Consider the following 27,578-nt stretch of genomic DNA (forward strand, 5'->3'; position numbering starts at 1 on the left):
GGATCTAGGGGATAGAATCAAAGATTAAGAGAAATAGAATCTGAATTGCTGTAGATGGGGAGGAGAGGAGAGAGGTCCCCTACCATTTTCTGGTTCTGCTCCTTGCATTCCCTAATATCCCACCTAATCTGACATATATATATATATATATATATATATATATATATATACACACACACACACACACACATAACACACACGCATTCTTGGCACCACTCCCTTCTCTCTCACTCACACGAATACTGCCCACCTATCCTTGTTCCTCCCTCTCTCAATAACAGACATGCGCTACCTCCCCAGCTGCACCCCATCTCATTCCCCAGCCTCTCTTCTCACCCTCTAATGATCTCTACTCAGCCCCTCATAATCTACCTTAAATGACTCCCATTAGCTCTGTCTGCTGCTGGCTCATTCCCCTCCTTCTCCTGTGCCCTGGAAGGTAAGGGGCTGGATCAGGAAACAGAGGGCTGTTCTCTGTTGAGTGAGATTCAGCACAGCTGGAAGGCAGCAAATCTTCAGCCAGACTGCTGCCTCCCAGAGGTTTGCCTCCCCAGTCACAGGCCTTGTGTGCCCATTGATAAATCCAGGCCTGATGAAGCCAGAGTTATTTCACTCTCTAGCCCAGGAAGGATTAAGACCACCTGGTGAGTACTCATTGGCTTTGAGAATGGATTGCCCTGGGTAAGCCACCGTATTTAATCTCAGAGATAGCGGGGACACCATGTTGGTACCGAAGGATCCTGGACTTCTTGTCTGCAGTCCTTTCTACATTTGGTACTTGTCTCACCTGGATCTTTACCTTACCTCTCACCTGGAAATTTTGCCCAAATCTTTCTCTATATCTTTCTCCTGGATCTCATTTGGACTATTACTTAAACTTTGCCTTGGCTTTTCAGGATCTGGCTCTCTCCCATGCAAACTTTATCCAAACTGATTGGTTAGCATTGGAAGCTCTGCCTGGTAGTTTGGAGGAACTTCTCTGTTCTCAAGCTCCATGCAGGTACATGGACATTTCCTGCCTAATAATTAAACACATTCCCAATTGCTCCCTGTTAATGTACTTGAGTCACCCATGCTCCCAACCACATCTGGACAGTTTGTACCAGTCCAAAAAGTAAGAGGAGTCTGCACTAATAGTGAATGGATACAGCCATGAGTCACTCCAGCATTTTTTAAGAACTGATTTTGGTTATCCAGACCATGTAGGCACAGATACAACTCCTGCAACAAAAGATGAATACAGGGTAAGGCCTGTGACAGCCCAAGAAGTCTGAATGAACTAAAAAAGCTTTCCAGAAATTCTTAAAACAATGTAGATTATTTTTCAGATTGCAATCCTGTATTTATGGGAGGAAGTCCCTAAAAATAGTTCTCATGGTGAGCTTATTAACATAACGAGCTCTAGTCTGGGTGACTATTATTGAAACAAGGCAGTCCCCCTGCTGAATAATCTGGAGTAATTTATCACTGCCATGAGACAAATGTTTGGGGAACCAGATAGGGTACAGCTAACTGAGTCCTGCCTGAGAGGTATACAAGAGAACAGTTCAGTTGTGAACGATACTACAGAATATGATAGGTGGGCCACAGATGTAGAATGGATGGAATAAACCTGCTCTCCATGCTAATTTAAAGGAGAGTTCGTCAATCCTATTAAAGATGAACTGGCATGATTTGAACCTCCAGAGGTATTAGTCACTGGGGAGCATATTCAGTAAACCAGAGATTGGACAAGTTATCTGACTGAAGTTACCGGATAAGTTGTCCCAGATATTCAGTGAAATAAATGTCTTGCTGAATATACTTTCCTAACATTAACTGGCTACATGTAGCTGGCTAACTAAAAAAAAACCTAACTGGCCATGTTTGAATATAACCGGTTAGATTTTTAGATATCTGGCCTTGTGTGGCCGGGCAACTTGCTACTTAACCGGATATCTTCAAAAGATATCCGTTTAAATAACAATGTTTAAAAAGAAAAGATGTAAAAGGGCCTGTGGCCCAAGCCCCTCCCCCCTCCCAGAATTTCATCCCCATCCCCAAACACCCCCTCCCAGATGTCCAAATAATGTCCTGGGGTATGCAGGTTGGGCCCCACCTTCTTTCCTGGTTGTCCTCAATTATACAAATCGGGCTGCCCCCCCCCCCAAGATGACCCAGCCACCCACCCAAATTCCCTATATGCTGCGCTACCCCTTCTCCTGGACCTCACCACATCCCCCCGATACCTTATAATACCCTTCTGGGAGGGAGGTACACACTTGCCCGCTTCCAGCACTGCTCTGTCAGAAGCAGAGCTGGAAGATTAACCTACATGGCTTACATGTCCAGTGCTACCATGACAGAGCACCTGTGGCATAGGAGCCGCTAAAGGAGGCTTGCCAGCTCAGATTAGTTATCAGATTGGGCAGCGCTAACCCTATCCCCTTCCCAATTCAATGCAGGTACATGCAGATCCCCCTGTGCGAGCCAGCAGCATGAGCAGCAGCAGCATCTGACTGATGTCAACTCCTGCTGTTGTGGGACCAGTCTCGCAAGAGAGGCAGCGAGATTTTACAGCGCCTACCGCGAGACCGGCCCTGCGACAGTAGGGGACAGCCTCACTTAAATGCCGCTCCTGCTGCCAGCTCATGTTTGTGCATGGGGGGCAGGGGGTGGAAACCCCACCATAATAAGATGAACAAAGGAGTGGGAGAAGGAAGAGCTTGGGGAGGAGTAAGAGATTGGGAGTGATGTAATAAGGAAAGAAGGTGAGAAGGGGGGAAAAAGTTGTGATAGTGACTCACTAAAGGGTGAGAAGAGGGAAAAGAAACTCTAGAGGAACAGGGATGGGGAAAGAACTGAAGTAGTATGAGAAGGGGGAGGGAAGAGCCTCTGGAAGGAGAGAAGGGGATGTAGACTGTGAGAAAAAGAAAGATAGTGACGGAAAGGGGAGGAAGAGCTGAGGAAGTGAGAGAAGGGGATGGGAAGTGAGGGACAGAACCAAGGTAGTGAGGTTGTGGGCCATCCGGTGGACCCAAGCAGAGAAGAGGCTGCAGGCTGCTGGTGGACCCCATCTCACATGCAGCCAAGGTGGAGTGGAGGCCACCTTGTAATCCCGACCTGATGGAGTCCATAATATAGAGGTGGGCCCAAAGCTGCTGGGGGAGCAAGCGGAAGAAAAGAAAGTGAAGCCCCTGTGTGTATGAAAGAGCATTTGTGTATGTATGTGTGTGTGTGTGTGTGTGTGTGTGTGTGTGTATGAGAGCGAGAATGCATGTGTGTATGTGAGAGAGAAGGAGCATGTGAGAGAGGAAGTATGACAATGTGGGAGTCTGAGAGCAAGAAAGAGCATGTGTGAACATGTGAGAGGGAGCATGTGTGTCTGTGTTTGTATATACACGTGCGTACATGTGAGAGAGAAGGACTGTGTGCATCTGAAAGAGGAAGTGTGAGTGTATGAGCATGAGAATGTATGAAGTGTGTGTGCATATATGACAGAGAGGAGAAAATTTGTGTGCCCTCCCTTCCCCACTAATCCACAACAATCTCAGGTGACTAGAAACCAAAAGTTCCCAGTATGAAGAGTGGAATATTTTATTTTTAACCTTATTAATTCTAATTATTGTGTTATTTGATGTTTCTGCTATTTTGAAATATTTTACTGGTGTTTGGGAAATTTTAAAAACAATGTACAAGAATTTTAATTCTTCAGCTGCCTTGAAATATTTACTTCCATTATTGATATGGTTTTACTATTATGATTTATGTATTATATTTCTTGATTTTATTGTTTATGTTTAATGAAAAATGGTGATGTTTCTATTGTTGCACTGTAAACAGAATCTGCCTTATTGTGGTTTCCAGTTCAGTTTTTGTCTGCACATTTCTATTTATATTTTATGGTCTCTTTTTATTCTGTATTTCCTCCCTACCCAGTTTAATCCCCTCTCCTCTGGAATCCATAGGTGAACTTAAAGTCCCTCTCACACATGCATACACAATTAAAAATTATGCATTTATAATAACAGACTTGAAAAAAAGAACATTCAGAGTTTAATCTTCTGAGGTAAAAATATCACTTACAACAACCTGTATATTATATTTACATGCACTGCTATGGTGTCAACCAGAAAACCCTACAAAAATGCCCATATGGTATTAGGCCTATTGTAATTTGTGTCGGATGTGGGCTTAACCCTCAGAAAGCATTAAGTAAACAATTACAATATCATAAACCTCCCATACCAAAACAGCACTAACTGCCAACACTCAAACAATAACAATCTTACTTATGAAAAAGTAACACTGCAAATATAAACTAACTCCTAAAATACCAATACACCTCCCATTTGGAAAACAGAACAAGCCTGGCTGCTATACATCCCTACACAGGTGCTATATGCTAGCAGAATCCCTCACCTTGGCCACACATGCAGAACGCAGACAGTCCATGACTAATGTCAGATTTTAAAGTTTAGATTACTAGAGGGAGATGAGTGAACTGGGGGGGGGGGGGGGGGCAGCACAGTAATAGTTCACACAGGGCAGCAAAAAAAGCTAGCACCGGCCCTGCCGGCACTGCTGTCCTGAACAATCAGAAGGGACAAGTGACTGCCATGATTGACGCCGAGGCATCTGCCAGCTTATAGCCACTAATCTTTCTTGGGCAAAATAAAGATCCCAGTCCATCAGAAGGGGCAGTCATCCTGGTGGATATAAGTGATGGCTCCCCATTAATTTTCCAGTAAAACCAGGGCCTGTAAGGAGACTGGAGACTTGAGATTGAGGGAAGCAGTTCCCAAATGGAGGCAAATTCCCAGAAATCCATGGAAGGGTCACAATGAAAATGAAGTCTTTGAAACTCCTTCCAACAGAAAGAGTAGAATGAATGTGGAGAGGAGTGAGAGCATGCGAGCATAAAACAGCAGCAATAAAATGAATGGGGAACAGGCACCTGCAAATGGAAATGAGAATAAATGGAAGCAATCTTAAGCTTCTGCCAGCAAGTGAAAATGTAGTGCTCTGTTTCATCATTGCCTACTGAGAACACTTTTCAGGAAAATGTCCATGTTTGTGACACTAAGAATATTAGAAAAGACCTTGGAAGGGGGGCTAATAGTGCAAGGGTCATTCATGCACTATGCTTGAATATTGCTGGTGGGACTGAACCGTGCTCCCCAAAGAACATTAGAGAAACCGCTGTGAGACGTGTATGATGAATGAGTAAAATGATAATCTGAGCACTGTGAAGTGGTTTTTTTTTTTCCAGAGCTGAGAATAACACTACAGAAGCTAAAGGAAACTTATCACTGCAGCAGCTGTGAATGTGCCATGCTTACGACTGCAAACAGGACTTGATACCAACAATTCCAATGAAATCTCTGCCAGAGGTTCCTGATGAATATGGAAACAACCTTCATTGCATTGCAAAGTGCTGCCTGAGGTGTGAGTATCAGTGAAGAGCTTAAAGCTGCGAATGGCTTAGATTTGTTCAAGTGGATTTAAGGTCTGCTCTGGTTCCATTCGGGCTAGCCAACCTCCTCCGTCCCTGGAGCCTATGGAATTCAGGCTGAATCGGAGCCGGTTCTGCCATCTCTGTTTTAGGCTTTATTTATCTTCCTCTTCCCTTCCATGGAACTGCAGAAAACCATTTTCATTATCTGTGTGAGATGCTTCCAATCTGGCAAGCAGTAAGAGCTAAATGGAAAACTCATGGAGGGAACAGCTCCACACACCTCCTTGCCAGCTGGTTGATGGTGCTGCAATGGCACATATTCCAGAGGAGGCTGCCCTGCCATTTAAAGGGTAAGTTAAATATAGTAGAAACACTTAAAAATGTAGGCAAATAGAAAATATCTATGTATTACATCCAACTGGAAGCCGGTATTACACTTAGAAAGTGAACAATGCATAAATATTGACTAATCACACATCTTGTTGTGAAATTCTCTTTGCCTTGTGCAAGGCACTGACTTAAAATGAGCGCTAGAGAAATTATCTACTACTCACCCCTGTGATTTCCTTATGGAACTTGGCCTCAAGGGCAGATATATTTTGGAAGGTGTTCACATAAAAACCCACTCGTCTGGAGGAGAGGATGGGGGCAGGAGAGGATGGTGAATGAGAAAAGGGGAGAGGAGAATGAATGAGACAGATAAACCAAACAACTTGTATTTCATTCAGTCTAAATAAACTAGGCAACCAGAAATTTTAAGAAAAACATATTCATCAGGATACAAACAATTTCTTTATAGTTATCTTCTGATAGATCTCACCCATTCACCGTATTGGTGATCTGCTGTGTGAATGCTGGTTATTAGTAAACTACCTCTTTCATCTTGTGTTCATCACTGGACACTAGACCAGATTTTTTAAGTATAAATTACAATCATATGTTTTTTCTACAGGCTGCACTTTATTTCTTGTACTGTTATATTTCATGACTATGATCTCACTTTTTTTGCTTCCCCTATCTGTAACCTCAGTGGCTTTATTTTCCAGTTACAGATCTAAAATCAGTAAATTTGGTTTCCACTACCCAAGAAAGATTGGGGGTATCTGCTACTTATTCAGATGAATGTGACCCAGGAAGACTCAGTTCTCTGCTATAGTAACTCTCTGGGTGACAAAGGTTTGGGAGTATTGGGCAAGAAGTACTAAGCATTTTCCCTATAGATACAACATGGGAGAACCTTTTAACACATCTGGCTCACTATCTCAGAGATATTTAACACCCATGCTTAGGATCCTAATCTTTTTGCCAAAATGTCATCCTGTACCTTGACCATAAAGAAGGTAGCTCTTCCTGCAAATCAATGTTGAATTCTTCAAATACTTTCTGTGCTTTCTGAAATTCCTCTTCTGCCTAAGGAAAAAAAATGAAGTTATATTTTAACTGGTTTTCAATAATCAGAAGCTCAAGATGTGAGAGTCATTTTAGCAGTCAGGTAAAAAAGAAAATAAAATTACACGCCCCAGTTTGGAAGGACCACATATATCTTTGTAAAGTGAAAATGATAATATCTTAATTCATAAAGGGGAAAAAAAAACATATTACTTCCAGTTTCTTAGTCTTGGAAGTTTTATGTCCATTTTGAATGCAAAAATGCCTCAAGCTTGAGGTCAAATAAAGCCATGAATGTAGTATATCTTTGAGACACAAACAAGCATGCAGATACTGTTCTCCTCTAACACAGTTAAATAATCACTTAAGGTTCGAATGAAGGGAAATGACAGAGTGAGAAGTGTGATTTGATTTTTCTGGTCCTCAAGATTATCTGCAGTCTCACCCATAATTCTGGAGGACTAAACAGTTCTGTCAGACTGGGTTTGCTTGGTGATGGTGCTGTGCTATTGGTGTGGAGGACATGCTGCTGACCTTATTAATTCTGCTCTCATCTCTTCTCTTTGAGTTCTGTAAGGCTTCCAGGTGATGTCTTGCGCTGTCATAGTCGACCAGCTTTCTGCTCCGTTTGGCAATGCGGTTCTGTTAAGAATTAAAATTACTCATTTAAAACAGAGCCATGTTCACTGTCTCAGAATCAAGTCTTTTCTCAATGAAATTTCACTTTGCAAATGATCTGAATTTACCTTTGTTTTGCTCTCCAATTTGGATTCTGGTTGGAGACAGGCACACAGGTGTGATTTAATGTGCATCACCAGTGAACTGTGTGTGCTTGTGTGAATCCAGACCACTGTTGGCTCTACCCTATTGGAGCTAAGATCAACTTCAAGCTAAGCTACTGTAGAGCCAACCCTGGCTCGATCTATCTCAACAGGTCTGGACAAGGTTGCTTCTGAGGTGGATATTCATTTGAGGTTTGGTTTTCTGTATGATTTTATATGCCCATTACTTAGTACTTATGCTCTTTTTAGCACATAGATTAGACATTACCTTATACAATATATCTGTGGACATTGTAAGTAAAACTCAACAGCTTCTTTTCTTGTAAAATAATCAAAACTACCTCTAAAAAAAAGTAGCTGCAGTCACCCTCAGATTATGGGCCTGCATGCAAGTGGATATGGTAGCAATATATAAAGAGAGAGAAACAACTGCAGGCCTGCCACGTTGTTTCTACATTAGACATCCAGCTGTTGGGCTGTAGGTGTAAAGAGCATGGGGATGTGGGGTGGGGTAGGGATTGTTACTGTCACAGTGAGCCTTGCGTTTCATGAGTAATTCATCTCGTCTAAAATCAAGAAGGTACCACTAATAATCTAGGCCCTGCAAAGGAGGGTTTGGCTGGTAGGTCACTTTTAGTAACAACTGGTGAAATTACTGAACTGATCAATGAAGGGGGATAAAGCCAGAACTGAAAGACAGAAGATGTTTACAGTTCCCCATGGAACAGTTTCAGATTTTATTTGTGGGGCTTTTGGGAGGTCAACAAAAAGGACTGGGTTCTGTTAGACAGAGCAGAAAATAGGCTGAGTCCCAACAGGCAGGGAGATGGCAAGAACCAGGCCCTGCAAGGCAGGTCCCAATATGAACTGATTCTACACTGTGGGATGAGGAGAAATTTGACTAAACCATATTGGGCTCAGGTCTAACAAGGTGTGCGTTAGAGCTTATTGGCTATCAAATGCAGTATTCAGTTTGGAATATTGCTCGATTAATAAAAGTGCAGCCATTTACCTCCAATGGCTCTGGCCCCATGGGAGGGGGGCAGGGTGATTATGATCTAGCTACCCATGATAAGTGAGTAAATTGGTCCTTACAATATAACAACCAGGTTTACTGCATTGTCTTTTAATGCAGACAAGTTTTTAACAAGAATATTTGGAAAGTTCAAAATGCTAGAAATAGGTTGACATGCTTTCCTGATGTAGACTTGTCACCTCCTGTTTAGCAGCGAAGCCCAACTCAGATGTCCTACAAAGGCCTAAGCTGTTAGAAGGCAGTGTGCAACAGGAAAAAGGACCCGCAAAAATCACAGAGTCCTAGTGTAAGAGACTTTTGGTTTCCTCTGTCTAAAGGAATGTACCAATTAACTGGGGAGGTTCTGTGCAGAGATATATGAGAGAGGTTTGGGTTTTGCTTCCCCATGTGGGAACATGCAGGTGGTGTGTCCCAGCGGTTTATCATCCCGATGCACCTCCACCTACTATCCTCGTGGGTTTTTAGTTACCCTTTCAAGGAAGCTGGTTGCTCTCTGTCCCCTGCTTTAATTTTTCCTAATTTATGGAGCAGGAGTAAAGAAGAGTTTTCTATTTAGGATTCAGCCTTCTGTTGACTTGACAGTCCAGCCTCTTAAGTATTGCTTTGGATGCTTTGAAGATAAATGTTCTGTGAGAGCCAATCCCCGTGGTTGCAGTGGATTAGGGCATCTCTAAGGAAAACCTGCATTGTACTATGTCTTCTTCAGAGTTTATACTGTCAGTGACCTGATACAGAGGAAAATATTTTTGCATTAACTGTTTTTTGAGCTATCTCCTCTGTTTGGAGGCACAGAAGTTTTAGTCCACCCTTCTTGCTTCTTGTTTGGGAGGTTTAAGTGAACAGGGGGCTTTCAGAGTGAAATAGTAGGAGGGTCTTTTTCACTCAATGCACAATTAAGCTCTGGAATTCATTGCCAGAGGATATGGTTACTGCAGTTAGCATAACTGGGTTTAAAAAAGGTTTGCATAAGTTCCTGGAGGAGAAGTCCATAAAATGCTATCAACCTAATAAATGAAGGTTGACCGACGTGCCGCAAATGCGCAGTAGAGAGCAGCTCTATTGCGCATGTGCGGGCGAGCACGTCGGTCTTAGGCAGCGTCAGGAGAAAAAAAACATGGCGGCAGCGGCGGGTGGCAGCGGGTGGCGGCGGCAGCGGTAGCGGCGGCGGCAGCGGCCAGTAGCGAGGGAGGGAGGAGAGAGAGAGAGGGAGGGAGGAGAGAGAGAGAGGGAGGGACGGACTGAGTGAGAGGGAGGGAGGGAGTGGGAGGGAGTGACTGAGTGAGAGGGAGGGACTGAGTGGGAGGGAGGGAGGGACTGAGTGAGAGGGAGGGAGGGATTGAGTGAGGGGGAGGGACTGGGAGGGAGGGACTGAGTGAGAGGGAGGGAGGGGGAGGGACTGAGTGAGAGGGAGGGAGGAGTGGGTGAGTGTGTGGGAGGGAGGTAGGGGGTGGGGAAGAGTGAGGGGAGAGGGAGAATGAGGGAGAGATGAGAGACAGGGATGTGAGTAAGTGGAAGGGGGAGAGGGAGAATGAGGGAGAGGTGAGAGACAGGGATGTGAGTAAGTGGAAGGGGGAGAGGGAGAATGAAGGAGAGGTGAGAGACAGGGATGTGAGTAAGTGGAAGGGTAAGAAGTTGTGGAGCAGAGAAAAAGGGAGTGGAGGAGGGCTGAGGGGGAGGGGATGGGATTGAGAGAGGGTGGGGAGTGACTGAGGGAAGGGGAGAGAGGTGGGAGTGACTGAGGGAAGGGGAGGGAGGTGAGAGTGAGGGGAAGAAGGCAGTGGGAGACAGAGGGTGAGTAAGACTGAGTGGAGGAAAGGGGAGGAGTGAACGAGGGGAAGGGGGAGAGAGGGAGAAAAAGTGTAGAAGGGTGCTGTGTTAGAAAATGGACTGAAAACAAAATGTAATGTAGCCCGTTTTAACGGGCTTAACGGCTTGTTAATTAATAAGCAATAGTAGCTTGAGATCTATTCAATGTTTGGGTATTTGCTAGGTACTTGTGACTTGGATTGGCCACTGTTGGAAACAGGATGCTGGGCTTGATGGACCCTTGTCTGACCCAGTATGGCAACTTCTTATGTTCTTAACTGAAGACAGACTGGGTGAACTGGTAGAGATATCGCCAAACTGGCGATTTCAATTACATGTGCATTTTTTAAAATATACCAACTTTCATGTATAAATTAGGGTTTTATATGAACAAGTTCTAATTTTTTTGCATGTAAAATATACCTGCATGTGTTTATAAAATAGGTAGAAAATGTATGTACTTTTAATGCACTGCTGATCTTCATGCATAATGAAATATATGTGTCTCTGTAGAGCAGTGGTTCTCAACCTTTTTTCTGTCAGAACACACCTGTAGATGGTTGTCTCATGCGTGACACTGAACAGAACATTCTCTATACAACTCACTATACAAAAAAGATATTCTGGTGTTATCTCAATAACAGCAACACAAATTCCCTTTACTATGTTACAATAGCCCTACTTACGAAAAGATAGCAGTTCACCACCAATGCATGTCCTATTGAGAAAACACAACAAATAAGTGAGGTATTTTACTAGCCATGCTAGTTAAATATCTCACCTCGGTCACACACACAGAACTGACCTTCACCAAATACAGAAAGACCACAAATTACAAATATGGAGACAGAAACTGGAATGGAAACCCAAAAAAGCCACTCTGCGTTCAGTGCAAAACTGGAGAAATTGAAACAGAAATATAGCACCTAACATAGTCCCAGGATCTGCAATAATGTACACATACTAATCAGTACAAAGTTACACCTGCATTATGGAACACACCCAAATTGTAACAAACCTACCTATAAAATGGCAATGCTACAAATATTAAGCCAAGCCCTAAACATCATTATACCTCCAATTAGGAAAACAGAACAAACCAAGCTGCTATAGATTCCCACACAGAAATAATTGTAAAACTATATGAATAAATGTTTCAAAACAGCTGATGAACAGAATAACATCCAACAATTAAAAACTCTTAAGAACATAAGAACAAGCCATACTGGGTCAGACCAAGAGTCCATCAAGCCCAGCATCCTGTTTCCAACAGTGGCCAATCCAGGCCATAAGAACCTGGCAAGTACACAAAAACTAAGTCTATTCCATGTTACCGTTGCTAGTAATAGTGGTGGTTATTATCTAAGTCAACTTAATTAATAGCAGGTAATGGACTTCTTCTCCAAGAACCTATCCAATCCTTTTTTAAACACAGCTATACTAACTGCACTAACCACATCTTCTGGCAACAAATTCCAGAGTTTAATTGTGTGTTGAGTGAAAAAGAACTTTCTCTGATTAGTTTTAAATGTGCCACATGCTAACTTCATGGAGTGCCCCCTAGTCTTTCTATTATCCGAAAGAGTAAATAACCAATTCAAAATTATTAAAATTATTAAACATTTTCCAAACACCAATAAAATATTTCAAAACAGCAGACATCACATATTATCCAATAATTAAAATGGTAGTCAATCAAGAAAATGAACTTTAAAAGACACCTTTACTTACCCTTTGCAGCAGTTCTCCTACTCCTTTCACACACCAGAAGCAGCAGTGGCCAGTAGCACACACCAGAAGCAGCAGTGGCTACTGAAGCTCTGACCTCATGGTCCTCTTCCTTAGGGCCCACGACCAGTCTCTGTCTCTCTCTCTCTCACACACACACACCAGTGACACCCTTAGGACCAGTTTCTGTCTCACACACCAATCATCTCCATACCTGGGAACTCTCTGGATTTGGCCCGGAGACTCCGGAATTCTGAAAGAATTACTGGGTCTCCGGGCCAATGCCGGAAATCTCTGGGTGCTGCAACAAAACCAATCTGCTTGGACCCAGAAAGAAGAAAGGAACGTCATTGGTCTTGCGTGGCTGAAAAAGGAGGAACTCGACAGTGATTTCTACCATCTCTGGACCTTTTTAACTCTTAACTTCGCTTCCTCGTGACAGCACCTGCTCCTGCACAGCCTGTTTCCTGTATCCAGCCACTTGCCTGCCCCATTCTGTTTGCCTTGACCAATCAACATTGCGATTTCCTGCCCGTGCATCAAACGAGGAGTAAGAAACAGGCAGCATTCACTTCCACAGCACAGGAGGAGAAGGAAGAGGCTGCTGCTGCTCCAGGAGCCCAAGTTAGAGTCTGCTGCTGCTGTTGTGTTTTGAAAGGGGGGGAGAGAGAATGAATGAGCATGTCTGTGAGAGTGAGTGAGTGTGTATTAGTGTAGAAAGAGATCTGAGAGTGTATGTAGGTGAGTAGGAGAGAGCTAAGTACAAGTGAGCATGGGTGTGAAAGTGAGTGGGCATGTGTGTATGGAAGAGGGAGAGACGTGAGTGAGTGTTTGTATGTTGGTGGGAGAATGGCAGAAGTAAGGTGTAAATGGAAATGTGAGAATGTGAAAGAATGAGCAGTGAAAATAAGTGTGAACATGTAAGAGTGTTTATGACAGCAAATTTGTGAGCATCCGGTACCACTGTGCAATCGTCGTCGTCCCCCCCTCCCGCTAATCCATGGTAATCTCAGGATGACAGGAAGTCAAAAGTTCCCAGGTATGATCATCTCCCTGACCAGTCCCTCTCTCTCACATACACACCAGTCACCTCCCTGATCAGCCTCTCTCATACATACTCACATCACCTCTCTGACCAGTCTCTCTCTTTCTTACTCACAGGCTTGCAATCATACACATGTTCTCGCTATCTTACACATAAGCTCTCAATCACACACATGTTCTCTGTCTCACTTACACACAGGCTCTCAATCGCACACATGTTCTCTCTATATAACTTAAACATAGGCTCTCAATCAAAACACTCATGCTCTTTCTATCTCGCACATAAGCTCTCAAACACACATGCTTTCTCTCTCACAGGTTCTCAATCACACACATGCTTTCTGTCACTTATACACTGGCTGGCTGTTTCTCACTCCCACTCCCTCCTTCCCCTGAGTGCAAATGGTAGCTGCAGCAGCTTCAGCCAACCCCCTGGCCCAAGAAAGCAGAATCCCTTTGACCACGGCGGCTAGTACTGCTGTCTCCCTTTCTGATCGCCGGCTGCTTCTGATTTTGCTCCAGGCCTGCGCTGCTGCTTAGGGGCCAATGCCACTGTAACTGCCGCTACTTTTTAATGCAGCATGGCCTTTTCTTCCTGCGTACCCCTCTACATATCACTTCCTCTTCTGATCATGGGGGCGGGAAAAAGAAAAGGCCATGCTGCAGTTGCTGGCTTCAACGAACCCTGCTACTGTTCCCATCCGGCTGGGTTTGAACATTCTGATAGCCTGGGTGGCAACAGCAGCAGTGGAACAAGGTCTGCCTCTCGCTTGGTGGAGGAAGGGGAGAGGAGAGCAATGTGAGACCGGGTAGCAGGCGACACACCTGCCAGTGCTTGGTGACACACCAGTCGCCACTGCTGTAGAGGGTAGACAATCATATGCATATTTTATAACCCATGCAGACCAGGTACAATCAAGTTATAAAATACTCAACTAGGTCTCCACTGTAAAAAAAAAAAAAAAAAAAATACAGTCCTGGCACCCTCTTACCCTCTTTCTTGAAAATTTCTTCTCAAGGCAGGGGCTAACCTCAGTCGCTCCTGCCCTGTCAGTGTGGCTATAAAATGGCATTCCGAGGCTAGCACCCTTGTTGGGTTTTTTTTTTATGTGCAAAATGGTGCTGGCTAAGCCAGGCCAGGCCAACACCATTTTGTATGTCAAAAATTAACAATGGGGATTGGGGGTGGTGGGTTTGGCTACAGACAAATAAAATAGAAAAATGAAAAAAAGAAACAAAAAACAAAACAAAACAAAAAGCTTGTATGGCTGACAGCTGACAGTTGGGATGCTTCTTTAGGTAGAACAATATAAACAGAAGTAATTGGGCAGACAAGGTGGATCAATCAGTCTTTATCTGCCAACATCTTTATGAAGCAAAAGAACCATTTACCCCACCCAGTTATATTGTGTACCATAACTTGCTAGTTATCTAGAGATTTGTAACAAAATAGAAATATTGACCAGTTGGTATTTCTGGGTCTTATTTGCTGTGTCTCTTTGGATGAAATGTTCAAGTCTAGGAAGCTGAAGAAGAATCTGGGAAAATGTCTTGTGTACCCTGAAGATATTAGCAATATCTTATGATATTTTCTCCACTAATGCTGTTCCACTTTTAGAAATAAACTCAAGTAGTGAATAAACATTATTGATGGTGAGATGGCTTGTGCGTCCTTTCAGGCAAAGTACTTACACCAAATTAAAATAAGGATATGTTTTATTTGCATGTAAGGGCTATGTTACATTAACTTTGGCTGTCTTGGAGTCCATAAGTGTGTTCAAGGGCTCCAGATACTAGAACATGCCACACCAGACTTGGTGAGTTAGCATTACTTTTTTACACTCAGGTTTTTAAAACTCAATCATGTTTGCAATTTCCACTTGGCCATAGCTGCTAAGATTTCACTTCTTTCACTTATGTGATTGCACAATACCTTTATGTCAGGAAACTGTCCCAGATATGTATCGAGCGTCAACAATGACCCATCTACCAGCTTCTGATGGAAGTCTTCCCACAGTGCATCACACTTCTACAAGAGAAAGACACAGAGAGAAAGGAATTGGAAACACAACTCAATACGATATCAGAAAAATATTAGAAATTCAAAAAAACTCTACATGATTTTAATAATCACTCTGAAATGCATATTAGTTGTTTCCATTTTAAGTTAAAATGTAAGGGCCCTTGGATAAAAATTTTGCAATTAGCATTACTCTGAGTTTCATTTACAGTACATATCACTATGATGGCATGCACTACATCTGATGTATGTATTTTGCTTCTTTCTAAGGAGAATTATTATCTGTAACAATGTATCATTTTAATAACATTTCATTAATATTCTAAAATATGAATTGTAAAATCTGTGAATACAGATTGTAACAATTATGGTTTAATAGCAATCATGAATTAGTTTATGGCAAGAAGTTACAACTATTGTACTTTTGCATTAGAAAATAATTTTAAGAAATACATTGTAACTAAATTGAAAAGATGAATGTCACAAAAGAAATAATGGAGACAAATGGAGATTTTTTAACACAGCAGTTCTCAGATCTGATCCGCATGCCAGGATCTTCTCCAGGGGTGATCTGCTAACAAGGTCTAGGCTGAAACCTCAGCTTTGTGTAGGCCTAGGCAGTGGTAGGTCACCACAATCTCAGGCAAGGCCCTTTGCAAAGGGTAAGCTTGGAGGCCTGGTCCCAATAACTTGGCCTAGGTCTGAGTCTGGGGCCTGGTCTGGAGGCAGGATCCCAATGCCTGGGCCTTGCCTTAGGCCCAGGCCCAACAATGGGACCTGGGCCTAAGCCCATGCAGGCCTAGGCCCAGACCCAGAGGCAAAAGCACATGTCTCCTATGCCAATGACCTCTTCTTTCTTCTTCAAAATGACAGTGTCTACTGGGGATGCACTGAAGTAAATTAACTATGGGGCTTTTGTCCTAAGTGGAGGGTACCATTAACTGCCATACACCAAAATGGCACCCTCCACTAAGGAGAAAGGTTCCAGAGTTAATTTACTCTTGTGTGTCCCCAGTGGATGCCATCATTTTGAAGACGAAAGAAGAAAGAAGAGGACATTAATGTACGAGACCTGGGCTCTGGCCTCTGGGCCCAGACCTTGGCCTAGGCTAAGACCCTGGAGTTGGGACTAGGCCCAGGTCAAAGACCTGGCCTTCGAACCAGGCCATGGCTTCAGGACCTAGCCTCCAGGCTGGACGCCAGCCCAGATGTCAAGACCCAGCCTCCAGACAGGGTCATGGTATCAGGCCTAGGCCTTGGTCTAGGCCAAGACCTAGGCATCAGGGCCCGGGCCCAGGCTTTGCCTAGGCATTGGGACTCAGCCTCCAGGCTGGTTTCCATTTTTAGGCCCTTGCCTGGGCAATGGTGTTGGCTCCCTGACGGCCAAGGAAAGTGGGGGCAGGGAAGTTTCCAAGCCTCATCAAACTTTTTGGGGCCTAGTCCTTGCTTGGGTCTCAGCCAAGGCTCCAGCATCGTGCTCGTGCATAGGCCACAGCCCCTGCTTTGGGCCTCACCTATTCGCTAGCAGAGGCCTGGGCGAGTGACATTTTTTTTGTTTTGAAAATGAAACATGAGAACCAATGTAATTTCATCAGATTTTCAATTATTTCATTTTGAGAATGAAATGAAATGAAATAGGAAATTGCATTGTCATTTCCTATTTGTTTTCAACAAATGCACATTTCTATTATTCATAACCTACAAGAGATCATAGAAAAAGGAAGACAGTAAAAATGTAAAAGTAGCATTATGAGTCTCAGAGGTGAATGGAAAAAATATGTGGAGGCTGATGAGGAAAAAGTGAAATTGCTTAACAAATATTTCTGTTCGGTGTTCACTGTGGAAGAGTCAGGACCAAGACTACATAAAATAAATACAAATAAGTGTAACCCTTTTTTTAGGGGTAGTAACTACCTTTAGGGGACACAACTAATTTATACCTTCACGGGTTACTCCGGCTAGCAATTCCATCCCACGCTTGACTCTCAATCCCTGGAGGGGATTCTTTTTATGGATGTGAGCTCTCGCTTGTGGCCCAGATGATGTGGAAAGGCTCCCAGTTTGTGTATATACTGTAGGTACTTCTCATGAGGTGAGAGACTGTAATGAATAGACAGGACCAGGCTCTGGGTGTTAAATAAAAGTTTACTGATTGGTAATCATAAATTAAAGTCCCTTGTCCAGAAGTGTGAATTTACATCTGAATGAAAGTACATGTATGATTTTCCTCTGTAGCTAGGTGCCCATTAATCAGATGTCTGGGTAGAGCCCATGGCAATTTTTAATATGCTAACTCTCCCAGCAGCTATCCAGGAATCCTAGTAGAGGGGGTCCCAACTTTATTGCAAAAATCCTACCTTAGGTCATCTTCTTCCTTGGCCACCCAGCCCATCCTGGTCCCTTGGTGTTAGTGTGTGGAGATCCTGTTGGGGTCTCCAAATCTTGTTCTGACCTTTTCAATGCTTTGGTTATTGATATTTCTGGGGGACTTCTCTTGGGGAAAAATCAGTGGGATCAGGCTAGTTCTCAGCACTGCAATCCCAGTGGGGAAGGGGATCCAAAAGCCTCCCCTCTCTTCTCAAGTTCAACAAATACTTTAAAGGTTAAACTGGATACATCTTCTGCCCTCACTGTCTCTCACAGCAGGATCCATCACTGGTGCTTGCCCACTAGCATTTTAGAGTAGGCTCAAAGGTCTTTGGTCCCCTGGTGAGAGCTCTTTCATCCCAAAAGGGTATCAGGCTTAAAAATCTATCTCTCTGTAAATTAGTAAGAAAAGGACCCTTTGGCAGGAAGTGAACTATGAGGTATCACTTCTAAAAGAAACTCTATTTGGGTGAAGCTGGCTTGCGCGCTCCTAGCACCTCCTTGCTACGGAGAGCCCGAGTGCATCGGCCTTCCACCGGTTAGGAAAACTGACACCAAGTTTATTGGCGTCGGTTTTCCTAAACATTGCACAGCCAGGGGGTTCAGGAAATGGACGCTTCTCAATTGAGCGTCCGTTTCCTGCACCCGACTGACGGCATTTTTTTAAACTTTTTTTTTTGGTTAAAATTTGCTTTCTTTTTCCTTCTACTTAATATCGCAATGATATTAAGAAGGAGGCAGTTCTTTCTGCTTTTCTGTACTGGTTTAAGGAGCGCTCAGAAATTAACATGTGCTCCAGGCAGGCGTTAATTTCTGATCGCAAAATGTGCGTCCTAGATGCACATTTGTTTTTAGCATCGGGAGTAAATGCTAATAGCCTCAATCACATGCATTTGCATGTGATTACCACTATTAGATTCACTCCGTGTTGGACATGCATTGTAGAGGCACTAATCCCCTTATTGCATAAGAGGATTAATTAGCGCCTATACAACCCGCGTCCAACTGCGTGTTATACAGTGCGCTTGGCGGAGCACACTGTATTGCATCGGCCCCAATGTGTCTTAAAATGCTGGACTACCGGTAAATAGTGTTCAGGCATCCAATCCAGAAACCTCCAGGTGGGAGGGACTCAAGGGAATGTAATGGCTCTTTCTAAACTGTATTCTATAAAGGGACAGTGACATCTGGTGGCCAGACCGGGGAGGGGGTGGGGTATCTGCCACTAAAAATTGGAAGTGCAGTAAACCGCAATTGATTTTTAGAAAAGTGTGTTCATGAGGTGCTAACTAAATTTAGTGGATAAGGCAATGGGGCTGGATGGGATTTGTCCAAAGGTACTAAGGGAACTTAGAGAAATTCTGGCTGACTCTAAAGAAGCATTGAAAAGGTCAGCTGCTGGCTGACCTTTTCAATGCTTCTTTAGAGTTAAGAGTAGCTCCAGAAGACTGGAGATGGGCACATGTGGTGCTTATTCATAAAAATGGAATTAAGGAGAATGCTGGGAACTATAGACCAGTTAATCTAACCTTTGTGGTGAGAAAATTAATGGAATTGCTGCTAAAACAGAAGATAGTGTGGTTTCTGGAATCTAACAAATTACAAAATCTGAGGCAGCATGATTTTTACCAGAGGTAGATCTTGTCAGATTAATCTGATCAATTCTTTTGACTGAGAGACCAGAAAGTTGGATCAAGGGCTAGCGTACATGGATTTCAGTAAGGCCTTTCACATGATTCCTCATAAGTAACTTATAAATGAGTACTTTTGGTATGGGCTCTAGAGTGACTTACTGGGTTAGAAACTGGTAGAGAGAGAGAGGCAATAAAGGGTAGTTGTAAATGGATCTCAATTTGAGGAGGGGGCATTACTAGCAGTTTGAATCAGGAATTGGTCCTTGGACTACTTCTTTTCAACATTTCTGTGATCAACATTTCAGAAAGATTGTTGGAATACATTTATATTTTTGCCGATACCAACATTTGAAACAGAGTAGACAGCCAGAAAAAGTGTAGAAAATATGACGGATCTAGCAAAGCTTGAGGAATGGTCTAGGGTCTGGCAACTAAGATTGAATGCTACAAAATGCAGAGTTGTGCATTTAGGCTGCAAAAACCCAAGGGAGAAGTACAGTATTGGGGGAGAAATTCTTCTAAGCACAACAGAAGAGTGGGATCTGGATGCGATTGTATCTGAAGACCTTAAGTTGGTCAAACAAGTGGATGAATGATGACAAAAGCCAGAAAGATGTTTGGGTGCAAAGGGAGAGAAATGAACAGCAGAAAAGGGGAGGTGACAGACTCACCTTTGTCAACATGTTTGTTAACCTCTTCAAAAAAATCTAACAGAAATGTAAGGCAAGATTTTCTTTTGCTAAAACCATGCTGGCTCTGCCCCATTAGTCTGTGTCTAACCAAATGACCAGTAATGTTATTTTTCAGATTTGCTTCTACCATTTTTCTTGGCACCAATGTCATGCTCACCAGTCTATAGTTTCCTGGGTCACACCTGGAATCCTTTTTAAAAATGGTCATTATGTTGGCCACCCTCCATAGCTGATAAGAATAAGCAGTTAGAGATAACTAGTAATAAGTCAGCAATTTCATTTTTTAGTTCTTTCAGAATTCTGAGATGTATACCATCTTGTTACTCTTTAGTTTGTCAATTTGCTCTATTACATCTTCCCGGTTCACCATGATATGAATCAGTTCCTTTGAATCAAATAATTTTTGCATTGTAGGTATATCCCCAATTCCCTACTCAGGAAAGACTGAAGCAAAGAATGTATTTCCTGAGTTTCCTGAGTGCTCCTTTTACCCCTTGGTTATCTAGATGTCCCACCAACTCCCTCACAGACTTCTTGCTGTGAATATTCTTGTTCTTGCTATGAATATACCTTAAAAAGTTTTTATTTTGAGTTTTGCCTCTCTGGCAAGGCTTTCTCAAGTTCTATTTTGGCTTGATTTATTAATGCTTTACTTTTAACTTGCCAGTGCTCATGCTATTTCCTATTCTCTTCATTTGGATCCACCTTTCAATTTTTGAAAGATGTCCTTTTGCTTGAATAGCCTCTTTCACTTTACCATTTCACCATACTGGCAGTCATTTGGTCTTCCTTCTAACTTTTAAATGCATGGAATACTTTTAATCTGAGCTTCCAAAATGGTGTTTTTAAACAGCATCCACACCACATGCAAAATTTTAACCTTTGCAGCCACTTTTTTTAGCTTTCTTTTAATGTCCTCATTTTATTATAGTCTTCTATTTTAAAATTAAATGCTACCATAGTAGTTTTCCTTAATGTCCTCTCTTCAATGATTATATTAAATTTGATTATGTTATGATCACTATTGCCAAGTGACCCCATCACTGTTAGCTCTTATACCAGATCCTACATCACAGTGCAGATTAGATTTAGAGTTATCTACCCTCTCTCTCAGTTTTAGGATCAGCTGCTCCATGAAGGAGTCATTTATGGCATCTAGAAAATTTATCTCCCTACCATGTTCTGGTGAGACATTTATCCAGTCAGTATTGGGATAACTGAAATCCCCCATTATTACTGTGTTTCCTAATTTGTTAGCCTTTCTAATTTCTGCTAGCATTTTACTGACCTTTGCTTCATCCTGACCAGGCATACGGTAGTATACCTCCACAACTATACTCTTCCCCATCATACATGTAATTTCTATCTGTAGAGATTCCAGCTGCATTTTTCTTCTGCAGGACTTTTATCGGTTTGATTCTATGCCATCTCTAACATAGTTCCACCCCTCCACCAATTTGACCTAGACTATCATTTTGATGTAATATGTACCCTTGTATTACAGTGCTCCCTCACTGCTTAAACTCCTTTCACCAGGTCTCTGAAATACCTATTATGTCTACATCTTCATTCAGTGCTAAACTACTCAATCTTATTTTTTTTTAGACTTCTGACATTTTCATAGAGACAATTCAAAGCATGTTTTTTTTAAATTGTATTCACAACTTGCCTAGCAGTTGAAATGGGAAGTTTGGAATCATTTATCTCTGTTTGCTCTCTATTTAAATATACCTGGGCTACATCTGCCTCTATTATAACCTTTCCATTGGGATATTCTAACTTCCTAGTTATGCTAATATATTTTGAAGATACCTCACTCTGAACCATGTGCACCTGTGTGACTGATGGCTTTTCCCCAAGATTTAGTGCAGTGGTTCTCAACCCTGTCCTGGGGACCCCCCCAGCCAGTCGGGTTTTCAGGATATCCACAATGAATATGCATGAGAGAAAATTTGCATACACTGCCTCCATGACATGCAAATTTTCTCTCATGCATATTCATTGTGGATATCCTGAAAACCCGACTGGCTGGGGGGGTCCCCAGGACAGGGTTGAGAACCACTGATTTAGTGTAAAAGCTGCTTCTCAAGGACCAGCCAGGTAGGGTTGAAGAACTCAACCTCTTACTACTGGGAGCTGGGCCTTTCCAGTGGCCCAGACTAGCCACTGTCAGAGACATGATACTGCCTCGATGGACTGTTGGTCAGACTCAGTATAACATTTCATATGCTGTTTTTGATTAATTCTCTTCATTCTAGGTTTTCCCTTGAAAACTAGAGTTGTCACTCACTCCCCCTCCGAAACCCTCTACCAAAAAACCCAACCGCTTTCTTCACTCAGGCTATTTACCACCCAGTTAACAACTTCCCCTTTTTAAAAAATGCTATTCAAAGTGGCCTCCTCTCAATTCTACGATCATCCTCTGACTAAAATTATTCTCAACACCTTAACAGAATTTTAAAAATATGAATGGTAAATATGTGCTCAAGTTAGGAGAAACTGGCCAGTACAAACTTATCAAAGGACCTTATCAGTTATCAAAATCTATCTGAGAACCCGCTTAATCATAAAACTGTAAAGTACAGAACCATAGAGTTGAAGTGAAAAAAGGAAACATTCTTTCTTCAGATATTTGTAATTATAGAATTGTCTGCATATTGAGGCACTTCATTAAAGATTTCTAGGATCACCCTCATTGTATAAGCTCTGAGACTTAATGGTATTAGCAAGCACTCACACTGATTGAGGTCCAGTATAGCAAATGTTGATTCAAGGACTTTTGTTGATCTCCTTTATGGCATCTGCTATTCTGCTATGTGGAGCAGGACAGCTTGACATGCACTTTATTATTTGCTCATTTTGCATTTCTATAAACTGCTCAGGAAATCAGAAGGTGTGCACCACAAACATATAAACTGTATTTTTGGCCTGGCAATTTCTTCTTGCTTTTGTGAGTTTCCAGCTCAATCAGAACCAGCCTCTGTTGGGCTTTGGCACCATGAGCTTTCATTCCCATCTACCCAGCATGGTTTCTCCTCTTTTTATATCCTCCTCCCAAACCAGCCCAGCAGTCATAGCAACAGTCCTCAGCCACGGGCCACAAACCACTGATCTCTTGGGAAACCAGCTATTGTCAATCCTGAATTTGCCCTCTAGGTGTCACCATTGAGCAATGGTGCAGACCCCCCCGGGCTATGAATGCCACCTCCATATTACATAATTTTATTATATAAATTGAAATAAACGATATAGAGTTTTTGTCTCTGTCTCACCATAACAAAAACAATTAGCTAGTTTTGTTATCATTAGAGACATGCACAAGAAAAAAAATGAATGAAATGACACTCTTGTCAACAAATCTGTTGGACCACAGCCTCTGTCTTTATTTTATAGTTTTATATAAGAATTTTTACCTCTCCAACCGTTTTCACATCATCCCTACCATACCAGTCAGGCTCATATACTTCATGCAGAGACTCGGTGAGCTTCATGGAGGCCTCCTGCATGCCTACAATAAGGGCATAAATAAAGATGCAAATACATAAGGTATATATTAATATATGTAAATTCTATCACTAAAGAGAAACAGTACACTATTTAATATTTTCCCTTTCCATCTATTTTTTAAATTTCTAGTCTGCCTTTCAGCTACTTCAAAGCAGATTACATTCAGGTACTGTAGATATTTCCCTGTCTCCAGAGGGTTCACAGGACATACAAATTTCATTCTCCACTGTGCATCTTCCATGATATTAAACATTCGACTTATTTTGCAGAGTCAACAAAAATAATGTCCTATCCTAGAAGGTATATTTTTATGCATATGGAATAGTTTATACAATGCTAAATAATACATCAAACATGGTTTTGCAATAAACAGCAACTGCATATCTTCTCTGTGACAGACAAGTAGGACTACAATAAATATTTAAAATATTTAAGTACAATGGAAACCTGAAAGAGATGCATGATTAAAACATGGTTTCTTTCCATGTGGTTTTGATTTGTTTCATTGTCACACTTCCATTTTTTATTTTATAAGTTTTAAAGTCAAATTAATCCATCAAAACAAAAAATCCAAGATCAACTTAAAAAAGCAAAATAAACCAGTGTGATATGTATTCTATACAGGAACATCGGTATATAAAAATAAAAATAAATAAATAAATACATAATAAATATATAAAATATAATCTTATGTACAAGTGGTGCACAGTTCTTCACATGAAAGATTCTTACAGACCAATGCAATAATTTTCAAAACCATTTCCGTGGGTAAAATAGTATTCTACCTGCAGAAATCACCTTTGCACGTTTAAAGTTACACATGTAGTGCCACTAAATGCCTAACTTTACCTGCAGTGCAAAGTGGTGTTCCCAGAGGAATTTTCAAATGTATGAGCATATTTTTTCTTGGGAAAATTATTCACACAAATAAGCAAGTGTAAATATTTGTGTGTGGATAGTTTTCCTAGATGCAGTAATTATCAAAGTGAAAATTCATGTAAAGTCTTGGGATAAAAGATACCCACAGACTTTGCATCAAGGCAGACGGTTACAAAATTATCCCCATCATAGTTTAATTGGTTCTTTTGTGGAGCATTACCATGCTGTTAAAACAGTGCAGCAAACATCTCCACCACTACCTTTAGTTATCTCAAGCTATCCCTGGGTGGTAATGCAGAAGGTGGTAGTTACACAATCTCCATCTCTCTCCAGTGTACATGCAATATACTCTCAGAGATATGATCCAGCAAGAACAAAACCAGTGATGGGAAATAAATTGGAACTGATATTTTTTGCTTTGGATATTAGGCTATTTTTGTTTTATTTCTATAAAGAAAACATAATTCTTGGGATAGGAGGCAGTATCCTACTGTGGATTGGTAACTGGTTAAAAGCAGGCAACTGAGAGCAGGACTAAATGGTCAGCTTTCTGAATGAAGAAAGGTAATTTGTGGTGACCCACAGGAATTGGTACTGGGTACGATTAACAAATTGATAAATGATCTGGAAAATGGAACAAGTGAGGTGATCAGATTTGCAGATAACACAAAATTATTCAGAGTTATTAAAACATGAGTGGATTATGAGAAAAGACTTTGTGAGACTAGGAAACTGGGCATCTGAATGGCAGATGAAATTTAATGGAGAAAAGTGCAAAGTGATGCACATAGGGAAAAATAATCCCAACTACAGGTACGCAATGCTGGGTTCTGTATTGGGAGTCACCACCCAGGAAAAGGTCCTCAGAGTTCCTGTGGACACTAGATTGAAATCCTAAGCTCGGTGTGTGGCAGTGGGCAAAAAAAGCAAATATGTGAGGAATGATCCGAAAAGGAATGGAGCATAAAATGGAAAATATTTCCTGGCCTCTGTATTGAACCATGATGCAACTGGTTCTTGAAAGGTGAATTTTCAAAATGTGTGTAAAAATGAGCTTGTAGTAAGTAGCCTCTACCCTTATATTCCGTATTTTATAAAAATAAAAAACAAGTGCATGTTTTCACTTTCGTGTACACATATAACGCATGTAAAAAAAAAAAAAAAAAAGAGGCGGTCTAGGGGCATTCCAGGGCGAGGCCAACATTTATGTGTGTAAGTTGCTATTTTAAAAGAAACTTATGTGCATACATTTTCCAACTTTCTTGCATACTTTTTACTCCTGCTAATTATCTCTGACGTAAGTGATATTAAATGTGTTAACTGTGTATTATTGGTCAGGTGGGAGGTTTGGGTAAACCGAAGGGAGTTCAAGTTGAAGAACCAGGAGGATCTCGATGACCTGGAGAAGGACTGGGCAAACTGGTGTAGTAATTGGTAAAATTGGTAATTTCATTGTTTTATGCGATTAAGCCCTACTTTATTTTCACAAGTAACATATATGCGTGTATATTTTTTAAATACGTAGGAAAAGTATGCACTTCAATGCATTAATATATTCTGTTTCAATGCACTGCATGTATTTGCAGGTAAGCCTACATATATGTGTATGTTGTGGCGTAGAGATATATGCGGGCTTTATAAAATATAAAAATATATATTCTGTTCATATGATAGCTCGAATCATATCTTTTAATGTAGATATAGTGACCTCATATAGGGCCTCATTTTCTAAAGTATCGCAGGCTTGCGATACTTTAGAAGATGAAGGGCGGGGGGCCGAAACGGGGGGTGGGCCTGTGCCAGCCGGCAGCGATCGCTCCATCGCGGTGCGATCGCTGCTGGTTTCGCACCCAATAGCGCCACCATAGGAGGTGTAGCTATTGGGAGCGAAAGCTGCCACGAAAAGGCACTTACCGTTTCGCTGTCTGCGGAGTCGGCGCAGAGTTGGCCCCGGTGACGCCCCGACTCCTCCTCTTCCAGGGCCGACTCCGCCCCGACTCCACCCCCATCCTGGTATCGCACGCGATAAGGGACTTTTCGTGTGCGAAAGGTCCCTTATCGCGTGCGAGCGGAGTGGAAAATGAGGCCCATAGTGTCTCCAGTGCTTATAGACTTTATTGTATAAGTCTTTAAAGCCAGAGAACTTGGTATCTTTTCAGTGCTATTGGCTTTTTAGTATAGCCTTAACGCACTTCAGTTTGTTTAATCATTGGTCACTGTGTCAATGTTATAGCTGTGGTTATCAGTTTTTTGTTTGAGAGTGTGCACAATTAAAGTATATCTGATGTGCACTTATCTTTTTGTTCTGGTCCTGAAGCTGATCCTCCGACGCTGCTGGGTTTCGGAGTATAGAACTCCTTCTTCAGGGAGCTTCAGAAAAGCATAATCTTATGCTGTAAAAAATCTGCTTGAACTAGCCCATATGATGCTTTGAAATGGTCAGCTTTATTCGCTGATCGCAAGATTTGCTTACGGTCCGTCCGGTTGCTGTAGTGCTTGTTTCAGTTTTTCTTCTCAACCGGACGGACCGTAAGCAAATCTTGCGATCAGCGAATAAAGCTGACCATTTCAAAGCATCATATGGGCTAGTTCAAGCAGACTTTTTACAGCATAAGATTATGCTTTCCTGAAGCTCCCTGAAGAAGGAGTTCTATACTCCGAAACCCTGCAGCGTCGGAGGATCAACTTCAGGACCAGAACAAAGAAATAAGTGCACATCATATATACTTTAATTGTGCACACTCTCAAACAAAAAACTAACCACAGCTATAACATTGACACAGTGACCATTGATTAAACAAACTGAAGTGCGTTAAGGCTATACTAATAAGCCAATAGCAGTGAAAAGATACCAAGTTCTCTGGCTTTAAAGACTTATACAATAAAGTCTATAAGCACTGGAGACACTATATGAGGTCACTGTATCTACATTAAAAGATATGATTCGAGCTATCATATGATTAGAATATATATTTTTATGTTGAATTCTTGATTTCTGCCTTTTTGGGGTTTCATTATTCTTGTTGGCTTTATAAAATACGCATATCATATGTGTGTGTTATAAAACACTACAGTAAACCAGTGTACAGCCATATACGTGCACATATGCCATTGCGCCCAACTTTTAAAATTCACCTCTTAACATTTATTTTCTGGGATGTCCAGCCAGAAACTGCGTACGTTACTTTTAGAGAATATACAGAGCACACAGAATTATTCAGAATTCATGGGGTACACAGCCAACATTCAGTAACAAA

At 41.8% G+C, this 27,578-nt stretch overlaps 1 protein-coding gene across 1 annotated transcript in view; it reads right to left on the reverse strand.

Annotated features, from left to right (window-relative positions):
• Nucleotides 1-27,578, reverse strand: part of AMPH (amphiphysin) — a 467,360-nt gene that overhangs the window by 211,623 nt on the left and 228,159 nt on the right. The window contains exons 4-8 of the mRNA XM_029587079.1: nucleotides 23,349-23,443; nucleotides 15,156-15,251; nucleotides 7,361-7,468; nucleotides 6,762-6,847; nucleotides 5,992-6,067 (exon numbers count right to left, since the gene is read on the reverse strand). Coding sequence (XP_029442939.1) covers nucleotides 5,992-6,067; nucleotides 6,762-6,847; nucleotides 7,361-7,468; nucleotides 15,156-15,251; nucleotides 23,349-23,443 — 461 coding nt within the window. The remainder of the gene's footprint in view (nucleotides 1-5,991; nucleotides 6,068-6,761; nucleotides 6,848-7,360; nucleotides 7,469-15,155; nucleotides 15,252-23,348; nucleotides 23,444-27,578) is intronic.

Source organism: Rhinatrema bivittatum, chromosome 2, assembly GCF_901001135.1.
Source record: "Rhinatrema bivittatum chromosome 2, aRhiBiv1.1, whole genome shotgun sequence".
NCBI classification, from domain to species: Eukaryota; Metazoa; Chordata; class Amphibia; order Gymnophiona; family Rhinatrematidae; genus Rhinatrema; species Rhinatrema bivittatum.